Consider the following 12,347-nt stretch of genomic DNA (forward strand, 5'->3'; position numbering starts at 1 on the left):
ATACTTGCATTTTAGCTGCTAGAAGATTAACAATATCCTTTTTCACGAAATTGGCTCAGTAAGAATCTGCTGTACAGATCATGCACTATGCTTTGTGCAGTTTTGCTTATTGACCATGGAGTATAATGATTTAGCTGAGGTTTTAAGAGATCAGTGACTAGTACTTTCCCTCAGTTCCTCTGCTTCTGTCTTCATAGCAGGTCCTGGAACCATCCACTCTCTGTTCTTTAAATGCCATTCCTTGGCAATAGACAGAATTTGTAGATAGATGTTAGTATTTTTTTTTAATTAATTAAATTTAAATTGGGGTTTTTGTCTAGGTTTGTCGTCTTTCACTCTCCACTCCCAAATCAGAGGATCAGAAGAAAACATTGGGATTTTAAAAATGTGGGGTCTTAGTGGAAAATGTCCTTTACAAACCCATTGTAGGCCTACTGCTTTGAGATCCTGGGAGGGAGGGCATTCTTCCGGGGCCTGTAAAGGCTGTATTGTCCTTAGGGAAGGTGTATACAAAGTTATCCTCCCTTAAGAGGCCATTAGAACTGAACCAGTGCCAGTGCAGGTCTTCACATCTGAAATCAAAGGATCAGAGACCCTCAAATCCTTTCACATAAGTAATAGGAGTCTTCTGTTCTACCATTTATCTCCCTCTCCGAAAAAGAGACTGAGTACATCACACCTTGGGATTGGAGTTTTGTTAAGCAGCATTCTTCCTACCGAGCCCAGGATACTGAATAATCTTTTTCAAGGTTTGCATTTGTGGTTTTTTTGTGTGGTCAAAACCTCATATCTGGGCTGAAACCTAAACTACTGTTGCAGATAGACTAAACTCATCTCTCCCAGTTCATGATGGTGCCGTGGTCTGCTTTAAGCCTTCCCCCAAATAGACTTCTTATTGTCTTTTCTCTGGCACTCCCTAAATCCTCAATGAAAAGGAAACCTTTGCTGGGAACAGATGACTGAGAGGCCCGTAAGACGGATGGGCAGAGAGTCTGAGTTGGGGTTGGTGGAGGGAGGCAGTCAGGAGAATGGTGTAGGCTGTCTTGGCCTCAGTCCCTGCATTTTGGGAGGAGAAGGGGGTATGTTGAATCTTCTTGTTGCAGCAGCAGCTCAGGATTCAGCCTGGATTTGAAGTTACCATTCACATCTATCAGAATTTTCCAGAATTGGAATAGAAACAGGTAAGTTGAGCTAAAATATATAGAGGCTGACTGCAATAGAAACCTTTAAGAAGGCACAGCCATAGGTGAAATGTGCATGACACTGATGCCAGAGAACAGCCATCTAAATTCTCCCTCAACTTGGGAACACATTGCATTGTGAGTTGGCTAGTTCCCTCCAAAAGATTTTCAAATAATTTTGCTGTACTTTTTTCTTTTGTTTTTTGAAAAGCCGTCTCCCAATCCTGGTAGGTTTGCTGAGTCTCCTCAATAGGAAATTGACATGGAGTAATGTTAGCTGAAAGTTTGAGGATGCAAAATTTACTGTTAATTTGTGGGAGTAAAGTATGCTAAATTTGAGTTCCCTGTCTTAAGTAAATACTATAAATATAATAAGTAAAATTTGTATTTGCATTCCATTTAAAAAGCAGTCAGCCTATAAGCTCCCACAAATATTTTGTTTTTGTAGGAAGACAGCAGCGATGATGGAGGTCTTGTAGATGATAACTGTAATTCAGAGTTGGGACAGTGGCATCTGAAGCCTAATATCTGCATACAGTAAGTATAGAGATATATTAATTAGAACGAGCTTCAGACTAATACAATGTAAAACAGAATGACAGCACTAAGAGGGTGTCACTCAAACTTTATAAGATGCTGCTAACATACTGTTTATATGTTTAGAGGTTTCTATATTTTGCAGTATAATCTCGTTTTAGGATTTTGTGTGGAACTCCTTATGCACTGAAAATAGATATTCCCTTTTGGTTTGCTAAGGTTGAAAGACTTGCTTTTACAAGCATCTGAAGATATTTTTATTCTAATAAAGCTGCTGTTCTTAGTGACTTAATATTTAGGCTCCAGTTCAGCAAACTACTTAAGTTCCATCCCTATTTAGCAAAATACATAGGAAATTGCTTACAATTCAACATGTGCCTAAATAGATGTTGAATTAAGACATTAGTTGTGGGCATCTCAAATTAGCAGGGGAGAATGGGACAGATATTAAATAATATAAAGCTAAAATATTTATACAGTCTCCATTTCTTGCCAAAAAAATATTGTGCAGTTGTCCTCTTTCTTGCACCTCTTTCCCTGACTTACCTGTTAGGTGTATTTCCTTTGCTTTGTTCAGAACAGTCACAACAGAAAATCTGTTACTTCTGTAATTGCTTTTCGCTAAAACATTTCTTTCTATTGCAAACATGAGAACTGGATTCCAAGAACCAGAAAGCTATGAAAAAGCAAATTTATTGCCTATCACTAGCTTTAGTAGTTCACATTTTAAGTGATAAAAATGTAGGCTTCTAAAGTCATAAATGCTTTTTAATTAGCATTGATGCCTTTACAGCTTCCCTTCTATTCTTTCTCTACCTTTTAATCCTATTTTTCCTTCCTCGTTTTTCCTTTGTGTTATATTATATAATACAAGAAGGAAAAAAATGCAAGTATGTTATAATATTATAATATAAAGCTTACAGTAACAAATACATAATGGTTTAATGCATGTGTATCATCCATAATTAATTATGTTTTATGCCCTATTTATAACAGCAGAAATAAACCTAACTTGTGAGATGTAAGAATATCACAGCTTGAAGTGCAATGGCTTCAAGTTATGGTTTGAAATGAAATACCCCATGCAGATGGTGATTTCCCCCCTTTGACACTGCTCCCACCCAAAATAAAAAGGCTTAATGTGCCATGGATTACCTTTAGCACTTTGAACTCTAGTCTGTCTGTAGAAATGGACACATCACTTTATAAGCCATAAACTCTTTAATATCGTCACACATAACCATAAGGTCCCTTTTACTAACAAGATCCTCAAAGTGTCCTGTCAAAATCTTGGTTTAACAACAACAAAAATAATGTTGGGGTTTCATTTCTTTATTAATTTAAAATGCACCTCTTCCCTGAAACAATATTTTAATATTTAAAAACCCATTGCTTGTGTAAGTAATATACCTTGTTTCGAAGTTTAAAGGCTGTGCAATACAAAAATTTTTACAATTACTAGGCTAACATTTTTATTTTTACTATAAACATGGTTAAATATTTCCATTCTACTTTGAAAAGTAATTACTTGCAGTAGCATCATCTATAAAAGTATAAGACCGGGGTCCGCAACCTTTCAGAAGTGGTGTGCCGAGTCTTCATTTATTCACTCAAATTTAAGGTTTCGCGTGCCACTAATACATTTTAATGTTTTTAGAAGGTCTCTTTCTGTAAGTCTATAATATATAACTAAACTCTTGTTGTATGTAAAGTAAATAAAGTTTTTAAAATGTTTAAGAAGCTTCATTTAAAATTAAATTAAAATGCAGAGCTGCCCCCCCCCCCCCGGACGGTGGCCAGGACCCGGGCAGTGTGAGCGTCACTGAAAATCAGCTCGTGTGCCGCCTTTGGCCACGTTCCATAGGTTGCCTACCCCTGGTATAAGATGTAGTACAAAACAATTTTTGCAGTATCTGAACATTGCATTTGTTTTCTGTTGTTGGGAGTAGGCTGTTCATTTGGGTGCATGAATACAAGGACAAGTTGTCTCCACTGTTAGCAGTGATAAGTATATGAACAAGTAGCAAATATTAGTGCAATCTAACTTTTTCAAAAGGTGTTTTGCCTGATTTTTTTTTTTTTTTTTATGACTTTTCTTTTGCTTCAACTTTTACTGCCAGTGGTTGGAAAGTTCTGGAAACTAAATGCTCATGCAAAACTTTTTTTCTGTGTTAGGTTCACTGAGTAAGTTGAAGAGGTAGTTAGGTTTTTTCCCCAAAATATGGGAAACGTGTGTTTGGTTTTTTTTGTTGTTGTTGTTGTTTTTTGTTTGTTTTTTTAAGTGTAGACATTTGTTATGCCATTGTACTGACTTACAACTTAAAGCAGTAAATGAGTTTCTGAAATATTTGTTTATATTACTTATAAAAAAGAGGACATTGTCATTTTGATACTGACTATATATAACTGTATATTAAATCATTAACTGTATTTCTGTTGCAGTTATCTGACAATGTGTACTCTACATTTTCTTCATTGTTTTGTTTGCTGTTTTCCTAAAGGGACATTGTCAACTTGAAATCTAGTCAATTTAAAAAAAAAAAAAAAGTTTAGTATAAGAGATGGAATCTCGGGAATTTACAAGTGCATTTTATTTTAAATGTCCTCCTTTTCCCTATTGCTGTGTGAAAGACGCACACAAAAAACAAAATTGATGAAGGCCTAATCCAGCTAAGTGTTTAAGCACATGCTTCATTTCCAGGATGCCATTAATTTCAATGGGATTAGTCACATAATTAAAGTTAAGTACATGCTTAAGATCTGGTAGAGCACTTAAATAACTGTACAAGAAGATCAAGGGCACTCACTGTACTCCCAGTTTTGTCAAATGCCCAGAGTTACACGTTGGAAGAATAGAGTAAGTTTTTTCTCTAATCTTTCAATGAGAGTATCTTTAGATCTTATGTGTAACAAAGGGTATGTCTACACTGCAAAGAAAAACCCGTGGCACTGAGTCTCAGAGCCTGGGTCAATTTACTCAGGCTAGAAATAGCAGTGTAGACATTCCTGCTTGGGTTTGAGCCTGGGCTGTGAAACCTAGCGAGAGGGAAGAGTCTCGGAGCCTGGGTTTCAGCCTGAGCAGTAGCGTCTACACTGCTATTTCTAGCCCCACAGCTCAAGACCTGCGAGCCTGAGTCAGTTAACCCAAGCTTTGAGACTCAGTGTAATAGGTTTCTCTTTGCAGTGTAGACCTAGCTAATAAGTAAATAATTTTCAGACACAATGTGATCCTTTAAAATTAACATTTTTAAATAGCCACTAAAGCTTTCTGGACTTAGTGAAATGTTAAATCTAGAGATAACTTATTTTGCACTTATACTGACTTCAAAACAAGTTGTAATATAACTTTTTGTGCTTTTCTAATTGTTATAAAATGCTTAGTACTTCCCAGTGTGTAAAAAAACAAACAAACTTTTTCTCATTCATAGACCCTGCATTCTGCTTATGGACTCCCTGAGAGGCCCTTCCAGGTCAAATGTTGTGAAAATACTAAGGGAGTAAGTTCTAAACCTGGAATTCCATTTTTTTTTTTCAAAAGTTTTAACATTCCATAAGGATAAAAAAAGTCTTGATTTCTGTACACCTTTTGTCACAGATATTTGGAAGTAGAATGGGAAGTCAGGAAAGGTAGTAAAAGAAGTTTCTCCAAAGATGTCATGAAAGGCTCCAATCCAAAAGTGCCACAACAGAACAACTTCAGTGATTGTGGAGTGTATGTACTGCAATATGTGGAGAGCTTTTTTGAGGTAAGTTTACTTGCTTCTGTCATGGTATTTATTTTGTATCCTGCATTAGTCAAATAAAACTTAGTTTAAAGAATGGGAAGCATTCCAGTGCAACAGGATTTATGGGTGTAGTAAAACAAGTTTGCAAGATGAAACAAATCCATTCTGGAAAAGACAATAGTTCTCATATTTAATGATCACACAGAAAAAGTGTCACAACATACAATTTAGAAGATATGGATGTTTCTGAGGAAAACATTAAGAAAAATGATGTTTTCCATTGCTGCACACAGTGCAAACATATTTTTAAATTATGCCTTCAGCAACACAGTTTTAAGTGAGCCTTGTAATCAATTCAGCTTTAAACACAAAAAAAGCTTCTATTAACGTTTTGACAACCTAGTAAGTATATCTAATTCTTGAGGGTTTTTTCTTCCAATAATCCAGGAAATAGGGTTTTGAATATACTCAGTTACTGTAAACTTCTCTCATTGGACTTCTCACTACACTAGAATTTAAGAAGCTCAGCCACCTGGATGTGCAGTTAAATTACTGAATTGTTACCAGATAAGAACCAAATCCTTGTTGCATTGAAATAAAACAGTATAACTCCCATGATTTCCATAGGACCAGAATTTGACTTTGATAAGCTTCTCTTTTAACTTTCTTACATATTTTATTACTTTTACCTTCAAATTAGAGCCTAATGCACACTTCCATGTGAACTAACCTGGGGAACATGGCAGGCAAGAACTGTCTTCATGATATATTCCCTCTTTGCATGAATCTGCAGTCATGAGGTACTAGAGGTTCCAATTCTTCATATGGTGAAGGAGTTAAGAGGCAACCAAGTTCTGTAATCATTTTCAGCCCACTCACCCTGCAGAATAGTTCCTAAATTACTACAGACTGAGTCTTTCACCCTATCTGGTCTGTCAACATGATTAAAGAAATTGTCAGTCAGGGATGCTCCTTGCCTCTGGCATATCCCCTGTGAGCCACATTATACTGCAGGAAATAACATGTGGGGGAGAATTTGGCTCTTAATCTTGTATTAGATGCACAGTCATTGAATATTTTTGAGTTGATAAATAATCCAGTCAGTTTTGGTTACTAATATATTTGAAAATTACAGAAAAGTCCCAATAATTGTTTCAGCTACCAGGCAAATAGCAGAAATTAAAAAAAAAAAAAAAAAAAAAAAAAAAAAGTGGTGTTTAAGGTAAAGCAGGGGCCATAACTGTTACTAAAAAAAGTGAAGAAAAAGAAATAGAGGAAGGGAAGCAGCTACAGAATGTTATTTCTTGTACTTTTTTCCTTAGACATGGATTTATTTAAAATCCATCTCTACTCATATTTAAAAACCTAACCTATATGTTTTGAAAGTAAAACAGCTTTGACCGACAAATACAATAATTAGGAAACATAAGAGATGTCTCTTTCTTATCATGCTAAAAAGTAATTACCGTATATACTTGTTCATAAGCCGAATTTTTTTAGTAAGAAAGGAAAGCCCCAGAGAAGGGGGTCGGCTTATGAATGGGTATAGAGCCCCCCTCCCCAACAGAGAGAGCAAGGAGAGGCAGCACAGCCAGAAGGGAAGAGGCGGGGCCAGAGTCTCTCCGCTTTTGGCCACGCTGCTTCCCGGGGCTGTAGCTCCGGGGCTGCAGCTGTGCCACTCGGCCTCGCCCCCCAAAGCAGGCTGTGGCCGCACCGCCCAGCGTGCCGGAGCATGCTGCAGCCGTGCCGCCTGGCCCAGCCCACTGGAACATACTGCGGCCGCGCCACCAGGTCTGGCCTGCTGAGCAGGCTGCAGCCATGCTGCCCAGCCTGCCAGAGCAGCTCCATCCAGGTCAGAGACATCCTCCCCAGATAAGGTGGGAAGGGATGGGATGGGGAGAGTGTGGGGGTCCCAGGCTAGGGGTGGGGTCATGTGGGGAGTGGTCACAGGTTACTCCCCTGACCCCCAGATTCTCCCCCTCAAAAACAATTTCCCCACCAGTTGCTGTCCTGGCCTGTCAGGGTAAGCAGCTGGTGCGCCGGGACGCTTTGTTTACTTAGATTTACCTCCGTGCCTGCGGATACTCGAGGTAAACAAACTATGTCGGCCCACCAGCAGCTTATCCTGATGGCCCAGGAGCCAAAGTTTGCTGACCCCTGAATTATAGAGTCGGCTTATGAACAGGTTATAAAAAATTTCCATTTTTACTAATCCATCTTGAGGGGGTTGGCTTATAATCAAACCAGCTTATGATCGCGTATATACGGTACAACTGACCATACATTAATCTAACTGAAGGTAGCTATATCAGTCCCAGGATATTAGATACACAAGGTGGGTGAGGTAACATCTTTTATTGGACCAACTTCTGTTGGTGAAAGGGATTTCAAGATTTTTATATTTGTGAGTTCTAGAATGTGCCATGGAAACCTGCAGTAGTCTATAAATGTTTTATAGTAATCGTTGTAATTTGGTCAGATCTCTTAAAACATAATCACTCAGCACAGTAAAATGTGTGGCTGATACATCTCCAATGAGAAAAGAATGATGCTGTAAGAAGTGATGCTGGTGACTAAATAGGATAATATCCTTTTCTCTGATCTGTTTAAAGCAGTGCCCAGCAAGGTGGTAAGGAGTGCTGTGCTGCTGAAGGCACTGCTTTTCAGATGAAATGTAAAATTGAAGTTCCTGACTAATTGTGGTCATTAAAGACACTTACATGAGTAGGGGTATTAACCCAAACGTCATGATCAGATTCCAGTTTGGGTTATTACATTCAGGCTACCAAAATTTTCCATAAAAATGGTAAGATGGTTTTCTTTTTGTTCGAAATCATTAGTACTAACATGTGAAAGCAAGGTCTGCGTGTCCAAAAGATTTTGCAGTCTAAATAAAATATTTGTGCAACTTTTGTGTTAATTCAGTCATACTGCTTTGGTTAAACATTAGTGTATGTCAGGTTACTCCATGATTTATTTGAATTTAGGGGGGAGTGTAAAACAAAAATAGAAGTCCATTCCCTGATGCCTGGAGGGGAAGGAGGAAGGAATGTATCTTTTCATTGATGGGTGGAGTGATTCCTATATCAAATTATCTGTAAAGTGGTTTGAGATCTTTTTGGATGGAAGGCACTATTTTACATTTATAAATAGCTTTATGTCATTTCTACTTTCTAAAGTTTCTATAAAATGTAAGCATTTAATAACCAGTATCAATCATCTTGCAGATCATGTGGGAAAACATTTAATGGTAGTCAAATATGACTTTGAAAAATCTAGTTCCCCAAGATGATTACAGAGATTCCTTTGTTACTCACTACAGAGCGAGAGAACGTTTTGGTGACAATTCCAGATTCTCAATTGCATTGTCTTGTGTTTAATATCACTGGGTTGTATAAAGATTATGTTATAATACTCATCTGAACTCTTTCCAGAATCCCATTCTCAATTTTGAGCTACCAATGAACTTAACAGACTGGTTTCCACGCCCCAGAATGAAAACTAAACGAGAAGAAATACGAAACATAATCCTGAAATTGCAGGAACAGCAGAACAAAGAAAAGAAGGGACAGAAGGACCTACGTTCACCAGAAGGATCTCTGCAGGAAGCAACAGAACAATTTATCAACAGTAGCTCAGACTAAATATTATGTCTGTTGCATGTTAGCTCTGCAGTCAAAAACTGAAATATATTTTATCTTTGTCTGCCCAGACTAAAGAATTGGAGTATTCTCTGCTCAAAAGTTATTTGGGAATGTTAATGCCTGTAAAAATGTGTGTCATAAAAGGAATACATTCCCAAAAAGATATGTATTAAGTAAACAAGTTTGTACATATGTTAATGAGGCCAACTTTTTCAGCATTTGTAATTAATTTTTTTCACTTGTTAGGAAGCTTTTGTTATGTATTTCTGTTAATAGAACTTAAATAGCTACTTCTAAACATAAAGCAAATAAAGAAAATATTTATAGGATGAAATGGTTAACTTTTTCTTTTTCAGTAAAATTGTCATGTAACACATAGGGGATGACCTGGTAGCAAGATAATTAATTCATATTGTGACCTTTACATTTGCCCTTACAAGATTATTCTGCTTGATATACAAACAATGAGTACGTGTCAAAATGCACTGTGACCCCAGAGAGGGTAATTCACATGCTCACATACAGTATCCAAATGTAAGCAATGTAATTGTTAAATGGGAATGCTTCAGATTTTGGGTCATGAGAAGATATGCATTTCTTCTTTTTTTAAACAGCAAACACAGTTGCTCTTTGACCAGAGATTACTACTCAAGCAGTATTATATCACTCAAATAAAGTGGTCTTGAGTGATACTATTAAATCATATTTTGTGAATCCCAGATGTTGTACAGTTGTATTTTGAAAGTTCCCTCACTATAAAATTGTATTTTGGTAAGTGTACTTGGATAGCAGATTGCCCACATTACATTTTCTATGTTACAATTCTGAATGTCACATTCATATGTGCTTTATCTAAGTAATGAACATTTACAAATGTATGATTACTATTTTTTGTAATGTCCACACCAAAAAAACCAAAATATCAGTGTTCATTGCTTGCTTATTTGTTTATTCTTGATTCTAGGTAGCATCAAACTAAGCTGTTGGAAATAATTAGTTTATTTGGATATTTTCACAGTGTAATCTGATTTTAAACAATATAAAAACACAGCCTTATAAAGCCAGCATTTCTTGTAGTACAGAACGAAGCCACTACCTTGCACAGCCCTTTAAATATTAAAAAGGTTTTGTTATGCAGATGAGAGAATAAGAACTGTTGTTGCAAGGGTCTTGAATAATTCAGTCCTTCCTTAACATTAATTAATTTATATACAGGGAGGGGGAAATTGCCCCCTCCCATTTAAAAAAAAAAATCTGCGGGAGAGGTGGGGAAAACAAAGGTTCACCCCACCCCACCCCGCAGTGTTTTCTCCAAATTCTTTGGTGAGTGTGCTTTGCTGCCTCCTTCTCCTATTGTCAAAGAACCAGGGAATTCAGCTCCCAAGCCCTGTGGGTCCGCTGAGATCAGCTAGAGACACTGGCCCATCCACATGCAAACTTGTGCTTCTACATCAGCTTTTCACACACTAGACCCTAACAGCATTGCCAAATAACTTGTCCTGCCAGGGAAATCCTACACAGATAGCTGTCGGTGAACCCACCCTTCAAATAGGGTTTCTCAGAAAGGTACCATGATTGCACAACCTTGGGATGTTACCTTTTGCATAGCTTGACCCTGGGATTTGGGGGAGGTTCTGTACATTTCCCCACACCTCTTTTCTCCATGCATGAATCCTGGACCACACAGGGAGCCCTCAGAGGGGCCTGGGAAAATGTGGATGCTACTGATATATTAGGGAAGATGTGTACACAGAGATTTCCCTTTGCATACAAGTGTGGTTTAACCTCTCTTGTGCATAATATTAAATATGTCATACACATAACTCTAGTCATGTCCTGCATTCTTGCCATTGTCTGGGAAAGTCTATGATAAAAACAGGGTCAGAAAGAAGACAGGAGGGATGGGAAGACAATAAACAGAGTGCAACTAACAATCTAGAATAGTTGCTTATACAAATGCAAGTAAAATCAAAAATACAGGGGGAAACTATTGAGATCTAGATATACTTGCAAATAGAAAACATTTTATTCCTTCTCAATCCAGTCTTCCTCCCAATTTTTCCCTAATGAAAGATTCTAATTATATATAATATATCGTAATGTGATCAATATAGCATTGTTCCTTTTATAATAATTGTGGTACAGCTTTCAGGGTTTCTGATACTTTAGAACTATTTCCATTCTCTTCCTAGGAATGGTCTAGAGCTTATTTTTCCCACTTGGGATGTGAGGAATAAAAATGCTTGATTTATCATTTTAATGTTAAGTCTTGAGACCTTCAGTCATGCAGCAAACTAATACGTATGTTGAATATAGAAAAAAATTTATTTTTTTAATAAAATGTGATAGAAAAATGCAGAATTAAGAATTTGACTTATTTAAAACATTTCTTGAATCAGATTATACAAATTTATGTATGTGTGATGTTTGTTTTAGAGAATTACATGTTTTGATAGTTTGAGGGACTTCACCACTGATCATTTGGGACCAGTTTTATTTTATAAAAGTTTAGTGCAAAAAACTGAATATTTAAATATCCACTTTAAGTGTGTGTGTGTGTGTGTGTGTGTGTGTGTGAGAGAGAGAGAGATAAAAAAAGAACAACGTTTTAGGTGCATATTTCTTTAAACCATTGTGATAAGATTTAGTATTACAAGTACTCTTCAAAAGTAGCATGATTCAGTTGTTCAGTGAAAGCTATCAGGTACCTGACTAATTAGATGTAACTGTTGTATTGGCTTTCATGTTGGATAGAATAACAGTTAAGAATTCTTATACGAGTTTTAGATTACTTTGCATAAAAAATTCATGCCTCTATGGTAAACATTTGGTGGATAATGTCAGAAGTAGAGATGACATTTAAGTCATCCCTTATGACATTCTTAGTTTTCTTGCTTAAGTAGCTACAGTAATGTGCACATGTGTGCACACATCTTTTAAAAGCACGAAAAACTGGAAGAAGAATATTTTGTTAATCTACCACAGGGAAAAAATGACCACGCTATTCTCTTGATTTGGAAACTAACTTCAAAGTATTCAGTGAGGAAACAATTTAAAAAAAAAAATCCTTCCCCATAAACGAAGAAAATGCACTGCTGCTTGGTTTTTAATTATACACTGTATATTACACCGTGAAGGAAGAACAATATGCCTTTGCATTTTGAAATCATGAAGCTTTTTTCCCCTTTCACTGTTTTCAAAAAATAAACAGACTTTTTTTTATTGAACGTCGGCTTCCTGAGGTTACAAATACATCATAT

The 12,347-nt window shown here is 36.8% G+C and overlaps 1 protein-coding gene across 26 annotated transcripts in view; it reads left to right on the forward strand.

The window, feature by feature from the left end:
* Window positions 1-10,028, forward strand: part of SENP6 (SUMO specific peptidase 6) — a 147,659-nt gene extending 137,631 nt beyond the window's left edge. For 25 of the 26 annotated variants that reach the window (XM_065588033.1, XM_065588023.1, XM_065588028.1 and 22 more), the window contains 4 exons: window positions 1,630-1,718; window positions 5,147-5,215; window positions 5,314-5,464; window positions 8,878-10,028. In XM_065588033.1, the coding sequence (XP_065444105.1) occupies window positions 1,630-1,718; window positions 5,147-5,215; window positions 5,314-5,464; window positions 8,878-9,087 (519 nt within the window). In that variant the 3' untranslated portion in view covers window positions 9,088-10,028. Of the gene's footprint in view, window positions 1-661; window positions 1,182-1,629; window positions 1,719-5,146; window positions 5,216-5,313; window positions 5,465-8,877 lie in introns of all 26 variants that reach the window. The other variant, XR_010599494.1, reaches the window with a different exon arrangement.
* The last annotated feature ends 2,319 nt before the right edge of the window (window positions 10,029-12,347 follow it).

The sequence above is a fragment of the Chrysemys picta genome, chromosome 3 (assembly GCF_011386835.1).
Source record: "Chrysemys picta bellii isolate R12L10 chromosome 3, ASM1138683v2, whole genome shotgun sequence".
NCBI lineage: Eukaryota > Metazoa > Chordata > Testudines > Emydidae > Chrysemys > Chrysemys picta.